Source organism: Pongo pygmaeus, chromosome 10 (assembly GCF_028885625.2).
Source record: "Pongo pygmaeus isolate AG05252 chromosome 10, NHGRI_mPonPyg2-v2.0_pri, whole genome shotgun sequence".
NCBI lineage: Eukaryota > Metazoa > Chordata > Mammalia > Primates > Hominidae > Pongo > Pongo pygmaeus.
The window spans coordinates 115640326-115662369 of record NC_072383.2 but is presented as its reverse complement, the minus strand read 5'-3'; the positions used below and the strand labels follow the sequence as shown (position 1 = coordinate 115662369).

General features: G+C 41.6%; 1 protein-coding gene across 2 annotated transcripts in view; it reads right to left on the bottom strand.

Moving 5' to 3' along the window:
• FBXW8 (F-box and WD repeat domain containing 8) overlaps positions 1-22044 on the bottom strand; it is a 121903-nt gene that overhangs the window by 85598 nt on the left and 14261 nt on the right. For both annotated transcript variants that reach the window (XM_054444760.2, XM_054444761.2), the window contains exons 2-3: positions 19185-19289; positions 1797-1961 (exon numbers count right to left, since the gene is read on the bottom strand). In XM_054444760.2, the coding sequence (XP_054300735.1) occupies positions 1797-1961; positions 19185-19289 (270 nt within the window). The remainder of the gene's footprint in view (positions 1-1796; positions 1962-19184; positions 19290-22044) is intronic.

The following is a 22044-nucleotide window of genomic DNA, read 5'->3' as shown; positions in this document are numbered from 1 at the left end:
ACCTTACACGCTCCAAATAGAAGTCTCCCTCATGTTTGGTTCGGCCTGCAGTCCGCTCCAGTTCACTCAATCAACAGCCATGTAGTGAGTACTTACCTAACACATGACTTCCTGTTCGTTAGAAATAAATACTAAATAGACATTCAGCTAGATTGTATATAACTTGTAAAGTGTTACTAAGTGCCAAATACTAGGTGGTGGGTCTTTAAAATATCGTCACTTCTGCCACCTCCAGACCCAACAAGGACATACCTGTCCTCTTCCCTTGCTTTCTCTATCACCAAAGAGGAAGCAAAAAACACAGCTGCTGCTTTTCTCTACCACGGTCTGACATCTTCGAATTCAAGCCTGGGGACGCCAAATAACTCTCCTGCTTGTAAATCTCAAAAGTATCTCTCCTTTCTGGAGAGAAAGGACCCCGTTAACACTCAGCTCTCAAGCTTTCCTTAAATCGCAGCCCCTCCCACCAGGGTTAGACTCTCTGCTTTCCGACCCCTTGTTTATCTGGGCAGCTTTCTTTGTCATACCTTTCTGCCTGTGTCCATCGCATGGACCTACCCAGGCACACGGGCAAGAGGGACTGGGGGCTCCCTCCAGACGAGTTTATTACCGTAGGTGGATGGAAAAGGGCACTGTGGGGCCAGCGTGACCTGTCTTAGTGGTGGTGTCTTAACAGCCTAAGAAAGGATAGCCACACTAACTCTCAGAACAGTGATTCTCAACTGGGAGGGGATTTTGATTCCCAGGGGACATCCAGCAATGTCTAGGGGCATTTCTAGTTGTCCTGACTTGGGGGAGGAAGAGAATGCTACTGGCATCTAATGGGGAGAGGCCAGAGATACTGCTCAACAGCCTGCAATGCACAGGACAGCCCCGCACAAAACGAATTAGCTGGCCCCAAATGTCACTAGTGCTGGGGTTGAGAACCCCTGAATTAGAGAGACACTGCTCTTATTGACTTTGCTAGAAACCATGTGAGGTTGCCCAGATCAAACGTATTGGTCACTAATCAGGTTAGGAGGTGAGTAGGGACAGACAGGCACATAGGCAATATGTCACTATCAGTAATACACAAAAGCTTGTTAATCTCAAAGTCTATTAGGATTGACCTTTACGGGAGTAAAGAGAATGGTTCCATCACTTCTCTACCATTGAATCTCCAGCCTCCCAGGTGGGAAAGAAACACTGCCACCACACTGCTGTCTCGTCATGCCTCAAACAGCTTTATGTAACACGGCTCTTGACAGTTATCTCCTATGGAAACACTTCACTGTGCAAATTCTTAGCTGTGATCTAATATTTCTGTAGAGACTTTGAAGTGATAAATGTTATGGAAGCACGCCAATAGGTTATGTGAGGGAAGAGAAGACAGTGCCTACAGATGTTTAATCATCTCCCTCTTACATTTACTGGAAATGACATTTTTGGCTCCTCTTTTGTATGCAGGTAGTGCTTTTGCTTTCTGGGTCCCTCCAGAGAGTCGGTGAAAGTCAAAGGGGCTGCACAGAGCACTCCTCTGACCACCCTGACAATCAGAGAGGAAGTGGCTGGCAACCCAATCCCACCCTTCCTCTCCTGCAGAATAAGAGGATGTTCCCAAATCTTGAGGCTGAAAACAGGCAGATCATCTAATGGCGAACAAAATGGGCAACAAGTCACCAACAGCTGAAGGGGAGGCTCAGTGTACCCCTCTCCCTTCGCTGTTGGCAATTAATCTCAGGCTATGAGTGAAAGCTTGGATTCCCATGTCCTTGCAGGCTATTCTTTCACAGGTAATGATATTGGCCACTGCCCACCTTCCAGTTGGTTCGTAACATGTGTTCCTTGGCTCGGCACTCTTGGAAGATGAGCTTCCAGCAAGAATAGTCAGAGATGCTGCTATCTGGAAGGTGCCCTTCCTGCTGGCACAGCCTGTACCACAGCACTTCATCCTCTGCAATCACCTTCCACGTCTTGCTCACCTAAAACAGCAGAAGTGACACAAATGTCAAATTCTGCAATTAGAGAAGCCCCTTGTCATCCAAAAATCAATCAACACCTATATTATTGCCCTGGGTTTATGGCAGTATAAAATGTCTCATTAGCAAAACACTATGAGGTGAAAAAAAAATACAAGCAAATGTTTCCAGTTTTATCTTTCAAGATTTCAAAATTGTTGTACCACCATGTAATATCACATTTTAGACTACTTGGTTAAATTGTAATCTAACAAATAAGAGAACAAAATACACAAATACATAAAATGCAAAAAATATAAACTTTTACATGGTAATTAGCTATACAATCATACAGAGCTTTTCAGAACGGAATCTCTTTACTTTTGACAAACAGCATTTGTATTTCCACCTTATAGAATTGAAGATTGATGGCCTCTAAAATCAAAGGCTGTCATAAAATTACCTATAACCCAAACATCTGGTCAGGTAAAAAATTCAAATTTAAATTGCATGTGAGAATTTAGATTTTAAACATATGTATATATTTAATTAACAGAAAACTCAAGCCATTATCCAGGACTATAAGATTAGATCTAGAAAAATTAATGTTATGTCTGGCCTGACTTTCAAATCCCAACAGTATCCAGAGGAAATGGCCATTTTAACTATTAGCATTTTGTTTTCCAACACTAATTTAGGGGAACAAAGGGTTTACTTCATCACAGGATAATGTGCAAAGTTGGCCAGACTGCAAAAGATGGACTCTGTTGGCAGACGAGAAACTGATCGAGCAGATCAGTGTGATCCCAGTCTGCAGAGCATTCTGGGAATGCAGGATCAAGTGCCTGATGCTTGCTATCCATCCAAAAGTTGAGACTCACTTCTAATGAAGAGTGGTGGCAGGTAGGTTACAGTACCTTGTACTCTTTAACACTCCCTTAGGGCCACTTCAAGGCTTGAAGACAGAGATGGGAAGAAGGAAAATGAGAGAAAGTAAGAGACCAGACTCTTACTGCACAAAGGGCCTCAGCTGATAAAGCACTGACAGAGAGTTAGTTTGCAGGACGGTAGATTAAAGACCTCCAAAGACCTGCTCCTCCATAACAGCAGTAAGAATTCCACCAAAAATGATCGATCAACTTTTTCAGAGTCTGGAAATTAACAAAAGGATTGCAACATTCTGAGGAACATTTATCCAAGAAAAGTGGCTAAATCTCAGTAAGAACAGTGATGTCTGAGTTGTTTTAATGTGTGCTAATTCTGTTTCCTCTTCTGGCTCCAGGATTGCCTTAAAAATCAACAACCTCGTGAAGATGGCATCTGTAAAAACCGGCAGCCTAGCAGCCATTAGAGAGGCCAGACAAGTTTAGAGTGCCCCAAAAATCAAATCCCCAGAGAACTGTCACCATTTGACATGGCTGGCAGCTTGCCAGAAAGCTCTATTCTCAAGGCTTGTCTTTATCTGAACTGGCTGAGCACTCTCTCTGTCCTATCTCCAGGGCATTTACCCAAAATAGTAAGTGGCAACTGCTTAACTCTACAGCTGCCTGAGGAGGCACTGCTAGCTGGGGCTAACAAGAGGCTGACCAAAAAGCTTGAAAGAAAAAGCTGGGAAATGGGATGTCCACAGGAGGCTCTGAAAGGCTCCAATATATTCCTGGGAGTCTGGAATGCCATGTGAATGTATAGGGCTATGTGTGTGCCCAGGAAAGACCAGAGAAGGCCCTAACCTCTCCCCTCTGACCCTGAGGCTCTGCACAAGCAGGAAGTGAAGGCTAAGGCAGAGCTGTAAGCTGCTAGAATGGTGAAGCAGTACCCCAACATACAGAGAGCACCTCAGCAAAGGCTGGGAGACGTACTGGTTCAGTGGATTTAAGGAAATCTCCATTTGATAACTAGCTAACCACTAAGCTAGCCAAGCAGAGACTTCAGTAGGTGCACATGACAAATAATACAAATTAGAGAATTATTCCAGAAAAGTCACTAAACAAACAGCAGCAACAACAAAAATAACAACAGCAATAACAGCAAATTCTGAAGGAGGACAAAGATTCTATTTCCAGAGTTTCCATTATTTAAAATGTCCAGTTTTTAACAAAATTACAAAAGCATGCAAAGAAACAAGGAAACAGGGCCCATACACAGGGGAAAAGGCAGTCAACAGAAGCTATCCCTGAGAAAGTCCAGATGCTGGACTTACTAAACAGAGACTTTAAATCAGCTATTTTAAATATGTTCAAAATACTAAAAGAAAGCATGTCTTAAGAAATAAAAGAAAGTAGAAGAACAATGTCTTACCATATAGAAGATAATGATAAAGAGATAGAAATTATCTGTTAAAAAACTAGGGAGGCTGAGGTGGGCGGATCACCAGGTCAGGAGATTCAGACCATCCTGGCTAACACGATGAAACCTCATCTCTACTAAAAATACAAAAAATTATCTGGGCGTGGTGGCACAAACCTGTAGTCCCAGCTACTCGGGAGGCTGATGCAGGAGAATCATTTGAACCCGGGAGGCGGAGGCTGCAGTGAGCTGAGATCACACCACTGCACTCTGGCCTGGGCAACAGAGCGAGACTCTGTCTCAAAAAAAAAAAAAAAAATAGAAGCTCTGGAGTTAAAAAGTACAGTAACTGAAATAAAAAATTCCCTAAAGGGGCTCAACAACAAGTTTGAGCTGGCAGAAAAATCAGCAAATTTGGCCAGGTGCAGTGGCTCACGCCTGTAATCCCTGCACTTTGAGAGGCTGAGGCAGGTGGATCACGAGGTCAGGAGTTCGAGACCAGCCTGGCCAACATGGTGAAACCCCATCTCTACTAAAAATATAAAAAATCAGCTGGGCATGGTGGCGTGTGCCTGTAATCCCAGCTACTCGGAAGGCTGAGGCAGGAGAATCGCTTGAACCCAGGAGACGGAGGTGGCAGTGAGCCAAGATCACACCATTGCACTCCAGCCTGGGCAACAGCGCAAGACTCTGTCTTGGAAAAAAAAAAAATCAAGAAACTTAAAGCAAGTCAACTGAGATTATCTACTCCATGGGGGGAAAATAGAATAAAGGAAAAAAAAGAGTCTGTAATCCTAGCACCTTTGGAGGCCGAGGCAGGAGGATTGCTCAATGAGTTGAGACCACCCTGATGAACAGTGTGAGACCCTGTCTCTACAAAAAAAAAAAAAAAAAAAATTATCCAGATGTGATGGTGTGTGCCTGTAGTCCCAGCTATTTGTGAGACTGAGGCGGGAGGATTGCTTCAGTCCAGGAGTTCAAAGCTGCAGTGAGCTATTATTGCACCACTGCACTCCAGACTAGGTGACATAGTGAAATCTCATCTCTAAAAAACAAAAACAACAAAGCAAAACAAAAAAAATGAATAAAATGAACAGAGTCTCAGAGGCCTGTGGGATATGACCCAAGTGTGCCAACATACACCAAATGAAGTTATCTCAGAGCAGAGTTTTTGGTGCACTACTGGAATTAGGTGGGTATTAATCCAAACTAGATTATTTTAAACTAAGATGTTCACTGTAATCCCTAGGCAACAACTAAGAAAATAACTCAAAAAACAGAGTAAAGAAATTAAAATGGCATACTAGACAATATCTATTTAACATAAGAGAAGGCAGTAATGAAGGGACAGAGGTATAAAAAAGACATAAGTCACACTGAAAGAGGCTAAAACTTACAAAGTAAAATTAGTGGGAATCTAAGAACTCAGTTTATCTTGGTCTCAAAATTTGACTTTCTATCTCAAGCAAACTATACCAAAAATAATTATTACAATACCTTATTCAACCAAAAGCATATCAAAGCAATACCGACCAACCTAACACTGACGACACATTAAAGTTTTGGCCTCCTTAATTATGCTTCTGCTATATATGTGTGCACACAAGCTCCATGTGTGATAAGCAGTCACATCACCTCAGTCACTTTCCCTACAGGCATGGACGCTTCGCGTGGAATTCACAGCATCCGAAGTTAGATCACGTGGCATAAATAAGTGACAAAGCTGTCATTTTTCTGAAATCTAAGTGTCACACTCTAATGCTGAGAGTGTCATGCTGTCTCAGTCTCCAGTGGTTTAGAACCTGAAGAATCAAGAGGGGCCTTGGAGATCAACTAGGTGTACCTCCTCATTGCAAGAAGGCACCCTACTGAATCCCTGGCCAATGCGGCCCAGGCAATCCTGCAATGCTTCCAGTGGAGAGCTGACCTCCCCCATCAGTCTGATCTAACAACAGGCAGTCTGAATATTAGAAAGGGCTTCCTTCCACTGTCTAGAAAACTCATTCTACCTATGGCTCTGATTTTGCCCTTTTGAAGAAATCTATTTGCTCTTCCACCTGACAGTCCCTCAAATAGCTGAAGACAGCGATCATATTTCCCCTTAGTCATTTCTTCATTGCTCTAAATATTATCCATTTCCTTCCACTATTTTTCATATAGTTTCCATTCTGACACTCTCTCAATGCACCCTAAAACATCTGTACATCTAAAGTGTCCCTCTTCAAATGTGGTACTCAGGACTCAATAACCCCTCAAATATGGGCTGTGCAGTGCCATGCACAGAAGGATCTTATCAGACACTGGTTTTCTGCTTTACTTGTAGCCATCAACATGGCTACTCAACTAATGGTCCACTAAAGCTTCTGCAGTCTGTTTAATTTATTAACTATTTAAGGGAAATGAAAAGGTATAAAGAATATTACAAACACCCATGAACTCGCCACCCTGCACACACACAAAAAAAGATTGCTAATCAGCTTAAAACTCCTGAGTATCTCTCACCGTTCACATTCTCTTCCCCGCAACAGTAACCTCAATTTGGTCCTCATGATTCTTCAGGGTTTTTTTTTTAAACACAAACTGAAAGGAAAAAAAAAAAGCCCACCATCCTTCCACCACACTATTTTTTATACCTAAATTCTTAACTTTGTAAACTTTCGATCCATTTCATTCCCCACCTCAACATCTGCCCCACCCCCCCCAGCATTTTAGCCTCCCCTAGATAATCTCTGAATCCCGATTCTGTCATCCATTGCATTAGCCACTTCTCCCATCCATAAGTCATCTGCAAAATATGGTCTGTGGGCCTTTGCGTCTTAATTATTTAAAAAAAAAAAAAAAAGATAACCAGGATGGTGCTAAAGGTAGGGCTCTAGCTCTGTGGCAAACCACTGGAGCCCACCCCCCAGGCTGACATGGATCCATTAAGCAGCCCACCCTGGGCATGGCCACAGCATCAGTTACAAATCCACTTAACCACACTGTCATCCCACACTTCTCCATCTTAGCCTTAAGGGCTCAGGAAAACAAGCCCTCATCTGATCACAAGTGGTCAGGCAATAAAGAACGGGATAACGACTCAGCAATGCTGGAGCTCCAGTTTGACTAGACGAGAACACCATGGTTTTATTTTTGGCATGTCTGGTCCACAGCTGAGCCTACCCATGACACCCAGATGCTGTCTGTCTGTCTGTGCCAGAGTGTCTGAGCACTGGGCAATCATGAAGCACAGATAGGGACAGACCAATGTCAGCTGTGAGCAAGCCAGGCCACAACCTGAGTAGTCCCAGAGCAGCGTATGTCACCTAACCGAGCCCTGGAATTCAGGGTTTAAGAAGGTGTAAGATAAAGGTAACATATAGAGACCTTTACAGGTTCTCAAAGGCAGAACGTGCTCAGGAAACACAGGGCAGCTTTACTCTGATCCTGGGCATACATATGCCTTTTTTGTAGAAACCATAACATTTTGTAAAAGTCATGAAATGTAACTACTGAACAAAAAAAGACTCAAGAGTAATTAAGAGATCATATAAATGTAGCCATTCTTTAATTACATGGACCAAAAGCATATTCAGTAGAACAACACCTCCAGGTGTTACTAAGCTCCTTAGAAAAGGATTCCATGGTCAAATGAGCTTAGGAAACACTGCTTTAAACAAAACTAAGCAGAATTCCTCGCTGCAGAACTTGGCGCTTTGAATAGCAGTAGCATGTGTTGCACATCTCTAAGAAGGGGATACACGTTGAGTATCCCTTATCCAAAATGCTTAAAACCAGGAGTATTCTGGATTTCAGATGTTTGCATTATTCTGACTGAGTCTCCCAAATCCCCAAATCCAAAATCCAAAATGCTCCAATGAGCACTGAAAAAGTTTCTAATTTTGGAGCATTTGGGATTTGGGATTTTTGGATTTGGGAAGTTCAACCTTTATAAGAAGCTGCATTTCCTAAACTCATTTGGTTCCTGACTTCTTTTTGCAAGGAGTATCTCAAGAGCCCAGTATTCTGCAGAAGTCACTTTAGAGAACACTGATTTGGGTTACCAGTCAATCAGTTAAGATATGTTTTGGGCACTAACCATGTACTGGGCACTCAGGCCCGCAGTTCTCATCTGCTTCCCACCCAAGCTATGAAACCAAAACCTTTGGCATGTGAGAGAGATCCCATGGACGCACCCAGACTGGGGCTACTTCTCCATGGCTGAGGAAGCTATAGGGAAATGCTGGGGCCCCTGCCCTTACACCCAGGTTAGATCACAAGACTGGCCCCAAATAGGGGAAGCAATCTTTTAAATTATGTGTTCAAAAATGAGCTATAAGCTTCGTTTTGTTGGATGGAGCCTCTGAATCATCCGCACTTTAGGAAAATCCAAAGGCAGTGCTCAATGATTACAAACTAGAAAATCTCACACTAAACATTTTGTATGAGTTTTCATGAGAACTGTGCAAATCTCAGCCACTTTAAAATGGAAACTTTTCAATGAGACTTTCAGGAAGTCTCAAATATGTCGGACCTTAAAGACGTTCGAAGCTGAAAGCAGCTTTTTCTAACAGTTTCAAGGAAAATGCCAAATCATTTTAAATAACACAACCTGAAATTTGTACAACGGGGTTACAGGATGAAAAACTGAGACCAAAAAATTGATGTTGTGGTGCATCATTCACATCACTAACCCCGGGTCACAGTGTTTATTCCATAAAAAATAATATTCAGGCTAAAGTTTAAGTCCTGGATAACAAATAAAAAATCTCTTTGAGGGACTTAAAAAAGGCAGAGGTGAGAATTGCTTCCAAAAAGGGATCAGGATTGTATCCACAATTAGGTATTAAAAACAGAAATGTGTCCACAATTTCTTTAGCAAACTATAAAAGAAGGGTGCTTTTCTTTCTTCTTTTAAAGGAGAACAAAAATGACAGGTTTTAAAAATGACTTTTAATTCTGAAGGAAAAAAAATCAACAAGAAAAAGACCTAGTTAAACTTTCACAAGCAAATGTTAAAGGGTCCCACCAAAAGGAAATCTTGTTAATTGTTTTGATTCCTTAAGTTTTATGAAATCTAGCAAGTTTACAAGCCTGAATTTTCCAGAGGCCTAATGCTCTTTCTTTAATACACCAGAGTTGGAATGGCCTTGCTCAGTAAAGCCCCACTGAGTGAGCCTCAGCTGCAAGGACTTGCTAATAAATGTGTCTCCAGCATTTTGCTTTATAGCACCACTGTGAATTGCAGCATTAAAAAAAAAAAGCTGTTGGCTCAAAAATGAGCTTTATTAGCTCTGCCTGGATTAGGGTTACCAGTGAGGCTCACAGAGGGGAAGTCTCATTGTTCCCTTCACAGGTTCACACATCAGGTCTACTGTGGGAGGACACACCACATAGAGACAGCTCTCTATGCACTCACTATCTCAGTTTCCTCTCTCTCCACTTGCTCCTGAGCCACTAGCTTTTGCCCCCAACACACCACTGACCCTGGTGAAGGTCACCAGTGACCTCCAACTTGCAAAACCCAATGGCCGTTTCTCAGTCCTCCTCTTACTTGATGAACAGCAGCGCTTAACACCTTTGATCACTTTCTCCTCCTGGAAAACGTTTATCCCATGGTCCCAGGGAACAACACATCTGGGTTTTCTTCCTGCCTGGCAGGGAACTCCTTCCCGGTCCTCTGTCTGGCCCTGCTCATGTCCACAGCCTCTAATCCTTGTGGAGCACCAGGGATCCATCCCTGAACCCCTCCTCTATTTACATTCACTTCCTTAATGTTCTCATTTGTCTCCTGGCCTTAAATACCATCAATGTGGCTGACAGCTTCCAAATTTCCATTTTCGGCCCAGAGCTCAACGAAGAGCTCATCCTCAGCCTCACAACCAATGAGTGATCTTCCCCCATACCCACACATGCTCCTTCCATGGTCTGCTGCTTGTCCATAAACGATGAACTCATTCCTCCAGCTGCCCAAGGCAAACACCATGGAGTCCTTGTTGACTCTCTTCCTTCCGTCCCCACATCCAACCCATCCACAATCCTGACTCTGTCCACTTCTGCTGGTGCCATCCTGGCCCAAGCACCACATCCTCTTCTCTGGGTTACTTCAGTGGCCTCCTAACTGGTCTCCCTGCTGCTGTCCTTGTCCCCCAACAACTGATTCTCCACACAGCAGCCCAAATGGTCCCTTTTTAAAAGTAGGGCAGCCCTTGTCACCCCTCTGCTCAAAGCACTGCAAAGGCTTCCCATCTCATTCACAACAAAACTTCAAGTTCTTTTAATGGATTAAACGCTTATCACATCCTGAGTCCTCCCCTCCTCTTACCCTTCTGCTCACTACACCCCCGTATCAGTTTCCTATGGCTGCGCTAACAAACTACTACAAACTTAGCTGCTTAAAACAATACAGATTTATTCGCTTATAGTTCTGGAGACCAGAAGTGTAAAAGCAAGGTGTGGGCAGGGCTGCATTCCTTCCGGAAGCTTCAGAAAGAAAACAGTTTTCTTACCTTTTCCAACTTCAAGCTACCTACATTCCTTGGTTTGTGGCCCCTTCCTCCACCTTCAAGGCCAGCAACACAGCATCTCCTCTCCTCCCTGACATCCTGCCTCCCTCTTACAAGGAGACTTGTAATGCACTGGACCCACCTGTATAATCCAAGATAATCACCCCATCTCTAGATCCTTAACCTAATCACATCTGCAAAGGGCCTTTTATCATGAAAGGTAACATACTGGTGGGATTCAGGGATTAGGAAGTGAGCATATTTGAGAGGGCCATTATTCAGCATACCACAACCACCCACTTGGACCTTCCTGCTGTTCCTCAAACACAACAGGTGCACTCTGCCTCAGATGAGCTTCAGCTGCGCCTGCCTCAAGTCCTTCGCCCTTGCTATTCCACTCTGCCAGAGATCTGCACAGTGTCCTTCACTCCTCCTTCAGGTCTTTGCTCAAAGCTCACCTTCTCTGCAAAGTCTTCCCTGGCCACTCAAAAGTGCAACCCCCATATCACCTCTACTGTCTTGTTCTTCTCTATAGCACTCACTGCCATCTGATAACTCTGTTTAATCATGTCTTTATTGTATACAATGGAAGCTGAGAAGCAGGTTTTTTATGTTTTATTCTCAGCTGTCTTCATTATATAGAACAGTACCTCGCACATACATAGTCAGCCCTATAGAAATAACTAAATGAGATAAAAGTGTAAGTCCAACTTTTTTTAAAAAATTAGCATTGCTTTTAATTCTCAAAGGTCATAGACACAGCTCAGCTCCTGGCATGTGCTGCCCTCCGTAGGCTCGCTCTTATTCACATGTATTATTTTGCTTTATGCTTTTTTTTCTAGTAAACTTTTTAATTGTGGAAAAGTTCAAACACACAAGAGTAAAGTGAACAATATAAAGAACTCCAAAGTACCCACCGCTTAGCTCAATGTTCATTTGCCATTCTTGTTTCATCTAGCTCCCAATCTGTTTTTTAGAGTGATTTTGCCTTTCCCTAAATGTGTGCTTAAAGGAGGCAGCCAAAACAATCACATGAATTAAAAGGAACTCCTGAGGGCACTTGGGTCTTGAGCATACAAGGAACCTTCCACATAACTTCCTGACAAGAGAAGTCTGGTGGCAAGGGTGAAAGTAAAGAACTAAGGGAACCCTGCCAGCAACTACAGGTCTGCAGAATCACTTCTGCCAGGAAAATCAATTCAGCCTCACTTGGCTATGGATTCCTGACTCACACAGATTTCATTAAGATTATAGATCTTTAGCTATAAGCGCCTGGATTTTAGTTTCTCCTACATGGACATAAAATCACATTTTCCTTGAAACTTGAAATACCATAATCTAATATGCTGGTCTTTGGTTCTAGAATTACTTATTTATTTCGCTGTCACCTACTTCTTGCTCACCAATATTATCATAAATTTCAAGTTTTTAACCTCTGCATCTTCCCTCTTTTTCTTTATTGCTTTGTTTATGCACGTTTTTCTATCTTTTACTTGAAAAACATGACATCATTACTTATGCAGCTAAATTCCTAAAATTACACGTTAGGAAACACAAAGAACTAAAATATACATTAAAAAACTGAAAACAAAATTATGGAGTTGGAGAACAGATCAGTGGTTGCCAGGGGTTAGAGATGGAGCTGGGGGTGAAGGGGTTGGGGAAGGACTTGAGGCCAGTGTGGCTGTCAAAGACTGTGAAAGAGTAGCACAAGAGATTCTCGTGATGAATGTTCTATATGTTGACTGTGGTGGTGGTCACACAAATCTACAGCCATGTAAAGTTCCACAGATTCACAAATAAGTGCATGTAAAACTAGTGACATCAATAAGATTTGTGAATTGTGCCAATGTCAGATCTTGGTTTGCTACTGTTCTGTAGTTACGCAGGATATTACCAATGGAGGAAACTGGGGGAAGGGTACACGGGAACTCTCTGTACTATTTTTTGCAACTTCCTATAAATTTATAATAATTTTTAAAGTTTAAAAAATGAATATTGGTAAATACCTAAAAGCCATCACTCCTCAGAATCATTCACATTGTAATATAATGGCAGACTTACTTTTCTCCTAAAAACCAATTTGTAATTTTGAAATCAACAACTGCGTCATTGTTATCCACTAAAAAATAGTCTCCTTTAAATACCAGGAATCCTGTGGGCACAAAAAAAGATGAACATAAAATTATAAATAGCAAGATTATAAACCTGTTCAATAAACTGTCCAACAAGTAACTTTGCTTACTAAAAGCTACAGTTTTCAAGATGTTTCGGCAAGAAATACTCCTACAGAGAGATTAAGTCCCTCGAGGGACAACTATTGAAAGGAAGGAGCTGGAGACCTCAGCATCAAAAGTACACAAGGATCACAAACTAATGTAGCGGGACTTCAGTTTTCAAAACATACAGCCTCAAAAGCAAAAAAAAAGAGGGGATATGGAAAGGAGGCAAAGTCAAAGCAAAATCAGTCTCGGGCATGGTTTGTGGGATAATTAAATCTCAAAGGCCTCCCAGTAACAGAGTTTCTTACTGTTAGTCAGTTACCAATTTGGCATAAAGATCTAAGCAAACAGGTTTTCTCCAAGGGCATACATTTAGTTCATGGTGCCAATTCCACATAACTGGTCCAACTTCACTAAAATCCCAAGGCACCTAGATTAAAAGAGAGATGGAGAGAGAGAAAAAAAGCAAGCCCCTCTAAAATAAAATCATAAAGCAGCAGGACATTCCACAGAAGGATTTCCTCCCTATTTCAAAATAAAAACACCCCAAGAAACAAATGAAAATGCTACTTATTTTTATTACTTTGTGGTTTTAATTTTAATGATTGATGAAACAAAGCCAATTCTCCAAACTACTGGCCATCTATTGTCATTCTCATGTAAGAGCTCCATAAAAATCCTGACTTCACAGATCACAGCCAACTTAGTCACTGTACACTAATGGGGTTCTGTTTAAGAATATTTTCTACTCTTATATATGTGCTCTAAAAACTGGGTTAACAACAACAAAAAGCCAAATCCAACTGGCCATAGAGGGAAGAATTCTGGTGGACAATTGGACTACTGTGTTGCAAATTAAACTGTTCACACCTGCAGAATAATCTCACCAGCATAACCAATCTACCCTGTAATGCAGCCCCATTGTACCAAAAAGGGATCTCTTCTTCCACTAGATTCTATCTTTCTCTGATAAACTCTTTGGATGAGAAAACCAGCAGCAGATGTGAAAGCCACATGGCTCTCTACAAAGCAGGAGAGCAAAAAGCAATGTTAAAAGAAATGATTTCTTAAACAGCAGCTCGCTATCAAGAATGAAGATTTTATCATCTAATGCTGACTTTGTGTAAAGCAGCTAGCTATTAGACCCTGTTCCAAGACTTCGGCTAACAGCATCAGGCTGAAATCCAGTAACTGGCCTCATTTAGCTACACTCTTGTTTTCAACTCTTGGGATCAGGGCCAATGTGTAAAGTTAGAATATAACAAATCAATTTTCCAAGGGGAAAGAAAACAATATAGGTACTCATGCTTAATGCAACTGATAGGCTCTGAGCACAGTTTACACCTCAGCACATTTTTTAAGTGAATTTTAGCCTTTAAATAATTTCCATCATTCCTAAAGACACACACTCTGCATCAAAAAATATCTGCCAATGCCCCCACTTAAGCAATACTGTAACAATAATCAAGAATATTAAAAATTCTTTCAAATTCATATTCAAGTAGAAAAACGATTTAAGCAAAATGCTTCACAAAGGAAGATTAGAAAGGCTGGGCACAGTGGCTCATGCCTGTAATCCCAGCACTTTGGGAGGCCAAGGCAGGTGGATCACGAGGTCAAGAGATGGAGACCATCCTGGCCAACATGGTGAAACCCCGTCTCTACTAAAAATACAAAAATTAGGTGGGCGTGGTGGCGCGCCTATAGTCCCAGCTACTTGGGAGGCTGAGGCCGGAGAATCACTTGAACCTGGGAGGCAGAGGTTGCAGTGAGCCGAGATCGCGCCACTGCACTCCAGCCTGGTGACAGCGAGACTCCGTCAAAGAAAAAGAAAGAGTAGAACACCATAAACTGTCTAAATGGTCCTGTATCATGTGTGATTTCACTGAACTGCCATAGAGGTAGCAAGCTCCAGAGTCTAAATTTGGGTAGTTTTCACCACTCTCAAACCGCCTTCATATGCTGAACTTCATAGTCTTGGTGGTGCTTTGAATTTTATGTACAGTTTTCCTACCAGTGAATTTTGCAAACCCTTTCTCTTGAAGCTGTAAACACCTGTGTAAAATGCATTATAGAATCCAGGGATGAAAATGCTAACCATTAAACAAACTAATTTTTTGGCAGTTATGGAGAATGGCTACTCCAGTGTCTCCTAGAGAATACAGTTGTCCATCAAAGGCCACATGGTTAGCAATCATACACCCATTTAACTTATGAAAAATCAACAGAAATCTATAAATGTAATACAATGCATTAACAGAATGAAGGAGAAAAATGATGTGATCACCTCAGGTACAGAAAAAGCATCTGACAAAATTCAAGATCCTTTCATGATAAAAACTCTTAATAAATGAGGTATAGAAGAAACATACTTTAACACAGTAAAGGCCACATGTGACAAAACTAAAGCTAAAGTCATACTTAGTAAAAAGTTGAAAGCTTTTCTTCAGGAATAAGACAAGGATGCACACTCTCACCACTTCCATTCAACATAGTACTAGAAGTCTTAGTCATAGCAATTAGGCAACAGAAAGAAATAAAAGGCATCCAAGCAGAAAGGAGGAAGTTAATCTGTTCCTGTTTACAGACAATATAAACATAAACATAGGAAACCCTAAATACTCCACCAAGAAACTAATAAACAAATTCAGTGATGGGTACAAAATCAATATACAAAAATCAGTAAAGTTTCTATACACTAACAACAAGCTATCTGCAAAAGAAATCAAGAAAATAATCCCATTCACAATAGCCACACCAAAAATAAATACTTAGGAACAAATTCAACCAAGGAAGCTAAAGACCAGTATGCTGAAAACTATAAAACACTAAGGAGAAAACGGACGATACAAATAAATAGAAAGATATTCCATGTTCATGGATTGGAAGAATATTATCAAAATGTCCATACTACTCAAAGTGAGTGAAATGCAATCTCTATAAAAATTCCAAAGACATTTTTCACAGATACAGAAAAAAAAAGATAAAATTTGCATAAAAACACAAAACATTGCAAATAGCCAAAGCAATCCTGAGCAGAAAGAACAATGCTGGAGGCGTCACAATACCTCATTTCAAAATATACTACAAAGCTAGAGCAATGTACACAGCATGGCACTGGCATAAAAACAGATACATAGACCAGTAAAACAGAATTGACAGCCCAGAAATAAGCCTGTGCATTTACAAGTCAATTGATTTTCAATGAAGGTGCTAACAACACACAATGGGGAAAAAAGTCTCCAATAAATGGTGTTGTGAAAATTGGATATCCACATACAGAAGAATGAAATTAGATCCCATCTCACACTATTATAAAGAAGTTAACTCTTACTTGAAGCCAGGAGTTCGAGACTAGCCTGGGCAACAAAGCAAGACCCTGTCCTTACAAAAAATTTAAAAGTTAGCTGGGCATGTTGGCATGAGCCTATAGTCCCAGCTACTCGGGAGGTTGAGGTGGGAGAATCACGTGAGCCCAAAAGTTTGAGGCTACAGTGAGCTACGATTGCACCACTGCATGCCAGCCTGGGCAACAGAGTGAGGCTCTGTCTCAATAAAAAAAATAAAAATAAATTCAAAATGGATTAAAATCTTAAACATAAGACTTGAAACTGTAAAACTATGAGAAAGAAACTTAGGGGAAAAACTCCATGACACTGGTATAGGTAATGATTTTTTGGCTATGACCCCAAAAGAACAGGCAACAAAAACAGACAAATGGGATTACATCAAACTAAAAAGCTTTTGCACAGCAAAGGAAACAATCAACAGAGTACAGAGACAACCTACAAAAGAGAAAAAGTATTTCCAAACCATATATCTCATAAGCAGTTAATATCCAAAATATTACATAAGGAACTCAAACAACTCAATAGCAAGAAGACAAAAAACCCAATTGAAAAATGAACAAAGGACCTGAATAGACATTTCTCAAAAGAAGACATACAAATGGCCAACAGGTATATTTAAAAATGCTCAACAATACTAATCATCAGAGAAATGCAAATTAAAACTAAACACCTGTTAGAATGGCTATTACCAAAAAGACAAAACAAGTGCTGGCAAAGACATGGAGAGAAGGGAACCCTTGCACACTGTTAGTGGGAATGGAAATTAGCACAGCCATTAAGGAAACAGAGGTTCCTTAGAATATTAAAAATAGAACTACCATATGATTCAGCAATTCTGGTTGCTGGGTATACATCCAAAGGAAGTGAAATCAGTTTGTCAAAGTGATCTCTGTACTGCCAGGCTCATTGCAACATTATTCACAACAGCCAAGATACAGAATCAACAGATAAATGATAGATAATGTGGTATGTACACACAATGGAATACTATTCAGCCTTTAGGAAAAAAAAGAAGGAAATCATGTCATTTACAACAACATGGTGGATGAATCTAGAGGGCATTATGTTAAGTGAAATAAGCCAGCCACAGAAAGACAAATATTGCATGATCTCACTTAAATGTAGAATCTAAAAAAGTTGAGCTCATAGAAGTAGAGAGTAGAATGGTGGTTACCAGTGGCTGGCGGGGCAGGATGGGACACTGGAAAGATGTCAAAGGATACAAAATTTCAGTTAGATGAGAGAAATAAGTTCAGAGCTCTACTGTACAACACAGTGACTTTAGTTAATGATGTATACTTGAAAATCACTAAGAGAATAGATTTTAAGTGTTCTCACCACAGAAAATAAGTATGTGAGGTAATACATGTTAGTTACCTCAACTGAGCCATTCCACAATGCATAGATATTTCAAAAATCATGTTATACCTGATAAATATATATAACTTTATTTGTCCATTTAAAAAAATAAAATGAAATTTTTAAAAAAGAAAAATCAGTCCAGGTGCAGTGGCTCATGCCTGTAATCCCAGCACTTTGCGAGGCTGAGGTGGGTGGATTACTTGAGGTCAGGAGTTCAAGACCAGCCTGGCCAACATGACAAAATCCTGTCTCTACTAAAAATACAAAAATTAGCTGCGTGTGGTGGTATGAGCCTGTAATCCCAGCTACGTGGGTGGCTGAGGCAAAAGAATAGCTTGAACCCAGGAGGCGGAGGTTGCAGGAAGCCGAGATCGCGCCACTGCACTCCAGCCTCGGTGACAGAGCAAGACTCTGTCTCAAAAAAAGAAAAGAAAAATCAATCACACACTCTTGGCCAAAAAGACGAGAACAAAAGAACAATTTTAATGGCATAAACCTTTGCCTCTCTCAAAGTGCGGCCAAAGCCACACTGGCATCCCCTGCTTAGAAAGTAGACCATCAATAGGGCCGGGCGCGGTGGCTCATGCCTATAATCCCAGCACTTTGAGAGGCCAAGGTGGGCAGATCACCTGAGATCAGGAGTTTGAGACCAGCCTGGCCAGTGAAATTCCATCTCTACTAAAAATACAAAAATTAGCTGGGCATGGCAGCACGTGCCTGTAGTCCCAGCTACTTGAGAGGCTGAGGCAGGAGAACTGCTTGGGCCTGGGAGGCAGAGGTTGCAGTGAGCCAAGATCGTCCCACTGCACTCCAGCCTGGGTGACAGAGCAAAACTCCGTCTCAAAAAAAAAGAAAGTAGACTGTAAGACCCCACCACAGACTTCCTGAATCTGAATCTGCATTTTATCAAGATTCCCCCATGATTCCTAAACACAATGCAGTTTGGCCTAAATGATATCTCCCACCATTCCACTCCACAGGCATATGCCCCAGAGTAAGCGTGAGACGGGTGACATTGATCTGTAATTCCCTTGGTGGGTCTCAGTTCTCACCTGCCTTGCACCTCACTGAGTGAGATCCTAAAGTTTAAAGGGTAATTTGGACTATACACCTAAAACATGACTTCACCTAAAACATGTTCTGTCCTCGGGCTGACCCCTCAGCTACCAACCTAACAACAGGCTCGATTTAACCAAGGGCTCACATCTTTGCATTAAAAACTGTGAGTGCATTAACAGCACGGACAAGCTCAATAAAGGCTTAGCACCAAGTTGTCGGCCACCAGCACACTGCCATAGGTCAGAAATAACTCAGACTGCAGGGAGAAAAGAGCTCTTGGGTCACAGAAAGATACACACCGAGTAGTGATGTGGAACATAATCCTTTAAGGTCAAGGTGGCTTTCCTTCAAGTAAATTTGCCATCCAATTCATTAATTCTGCAAAGTTTATAATTCTGTGAGTAAATTTCTATTACCCAGGAGAGTCTTATACTTTAATCACACATTTAGGAAAATCTTGAACAACTGTTGGTGACACCTTACCTGTGCACATCTTCCTAGTTCTTTCCTGTCCAGATACTGAAATATATTGATTGCCAATTCGTAAGGCAGTTGGATATCAAAGAAAGGCACATCATTCATTTCATTCTGAGGGGGAAAAAAAAAGAAAGGAAAGAAGTTTATGATTCTTAGATATGAAAATAACTCAAATTTACAGGCCCTTTAAATGACCAGAGATATTCTTAGGTGGTAACAAGATAGATGAGGCTGTTTCCCAGGAGGGAGGCATCCGTACTGTTTCACCAGGCGGTCATGGAACTATTTCAGAATGTGCCAGCCATCCTCCATTCTCTGACCCCCACAAGCCTTCACTCCTTATATTCACTTAGGAAACCCATATGACCATTTCGCATGGTGCTTCACAAAGCAGCAGGGGTGCTATCTTCCAGCCTGGTGTATGGCACAGGAATCACTGTCAAGGTCTGTGGAAAGCCTCCTGACCTCTAAGGAAAGGTGAGCAGCAGGCGGCCAACAAAGTGAGCCTTGAAATCAGGGAGGCCACCCCTCCTCCCAGGACAACCGCCACTACTCCCAACTAGGAAGGGAGTGAGCACACACAGCTAGAGAAAAGCTGCTTTAGGTCACTAAGGGGTTTTCACTGGGAAAAGAATAGGGCTATAAACATAAGCAAAAAGTAAACAAGCGGACACTGCTCTTGATGGAGATGAACGCCACCTCTCCTTGGCCACTGGAGAAGTGCAAGGTTTCCTAATGCTCTCAGGGGCTTACACTGGTTAACCTGAGCGGGCCAGTGCAAACAAAGCAGTTCTTCTTCGGTGTCATTTATTAATGCAGAGAAATCAGAGCTCGCCTGCCTTTGGATAAGCAATTAGAGATGAGGTAACGGGCTTTATTTGAGAGATAAGGCTGTCACTGACGATCCTGGTAGCAGAAAGAAATATGAGTGTGAAACAGAAAAAAAGCCAAGTGTATGTATGTACCCCTCTGCCTGTTCCCAATCCACCTGCCAAAGCTCACTTTGGTATGTGCTTCTGCAAAGCTAGGAAAAGCTGCACTCTGTGTCCCAACAGCAATCACTTAATAAAATCCATTTTTAATAAGCTTTGGCTGATATCAGTGACTTATTGCTTACAAACGAACTGTTAATTCACCACTCAAATACAGCGGTCTTATGTATTGCAAGGCTGCTGTCTCAAAACAAAAAAAAATCACCTCAGTGTTTTTTAAGGGAGTCCAAGCACTGATTTAGACCCTACCAAGACTCAGGGTAAAGATTTTTCTGGAATGAAGTTTCTGTTCATCTAGGAGTCTCGGGGCTAAAAGACAGCCCAGAGCATAAAAAGGAAATGTGGTATTTAACTGCAAAAACAGTGCAAAGGATGAAGGCCAAAAGGGATCTCTGGAGCAAAAAAAGAGTAAGAGCTGACAGCTCTCTGTGGGCAAAGAGAAGGAACAGAATGTTAAATCAAGAGAGAAATTTTGGCCATACAGAAAAAAACAGGAAAAAAAAATCTGCAAGTGTAATTAGAAGGCTCAAGGGTGCTTGCCTAAAAAAATAATGGAAAGTCATTGGTTTAATGTCAGCCTCCATCCCCTCCCACAACTAATTGGCTTCACTCATCAAGAAAAAGAGGCATCACTTTCTCTCTCAGCCCAGATACAACTTGAGACTCCTCAAATCAACACTGGAGGGAGTCACTGCTTGCCAAGGAAAGCCACACTCACGATGAAACTTTCATTTGCAATCGTGGTCTTCCTCCTGCTTTCTTTTTTGGATTATTTTGACATTGTGGAGAGGCCTACTTTACCTATTCGGTAAAGAAACAAGAGAAAAATGTTCCTTATCCTCCTACAACCAGAACAAAGGCAAGGAAAAGCCTGTGTTCATTGAAACTGAAGTCTCATTTAGCCTTTCACTGTTACAGACTTGCCAGGCACTGCTTTCTTCAATTGGTCCCATTTAAGACTCACTAGGAACTGGTTTCTGGACTTGACACTATTCTGATGAGGCAAAGGACATCATCATCTTTGTTTTTAGCTGTTCTAGTGCAGAAAAGTCACACCTCTGGTAACAGGAGCCTTCCATCTTTTGCCTACTCAGTTGGCCTGGCCTCCATCCTCATCATGGAAGACAATGCCTGTATCTTGGCATAACCCTAGCCCTGCCACCAGTATCCTTGATCCCAACCACCATAATCTCTGGGATGCAAACCAGCATGGAGGTTCAGAGCAAAGATTCAAACTGATACACCTGTTCGGTCACCTTACCAACAAGCCACCAGGCTAAGTGCATCTGTGCTTTCTCATCTGTAAAAGAGATATAACCACTCTATGAAATAGGTATGCTATTAAGAATAAAAATGAGACCCCGTGCTGGTCTCACTGTTAATGCATGCATTATAATGGTTCTTGATCATTTACAAGTTCTGAAGGGCAACCACTGCTTCAAAGCATTGAATTGTAATTTTGTAAACGACATTACACAGCCAAACTTTAAAAAAAAAAAAAAAGTCACTGTGCTCTCAGAATTATGATCTAAACTCCAAAAGAGATCAAGTCCCAGACTTTCATGTAGATGATCTTCCGTGTTGGTAACCACTGGAAAATGACAGGGAAAAAAAAGAAACCAATACACTAACGGAAGGTCCACATCTTAAGAAATATGTAGACTCCCCCAAGGTGAGGAAACCAAATGCTCAAGTTTCATGCTGCACACTTAGAGTAATTCTGGCAAGACATTCTATCAATGGTCCTTGCCATAGATACTGCAGTGGGTCACTCAGATCCCGCTTCCGGTCCCACTCATTCCCCTAGATGAAAATGCTGCCTGCTGTTGACTCACAGCTGAGTCCCTTCCTAGGCAATGCCTTTGGCCAAACAA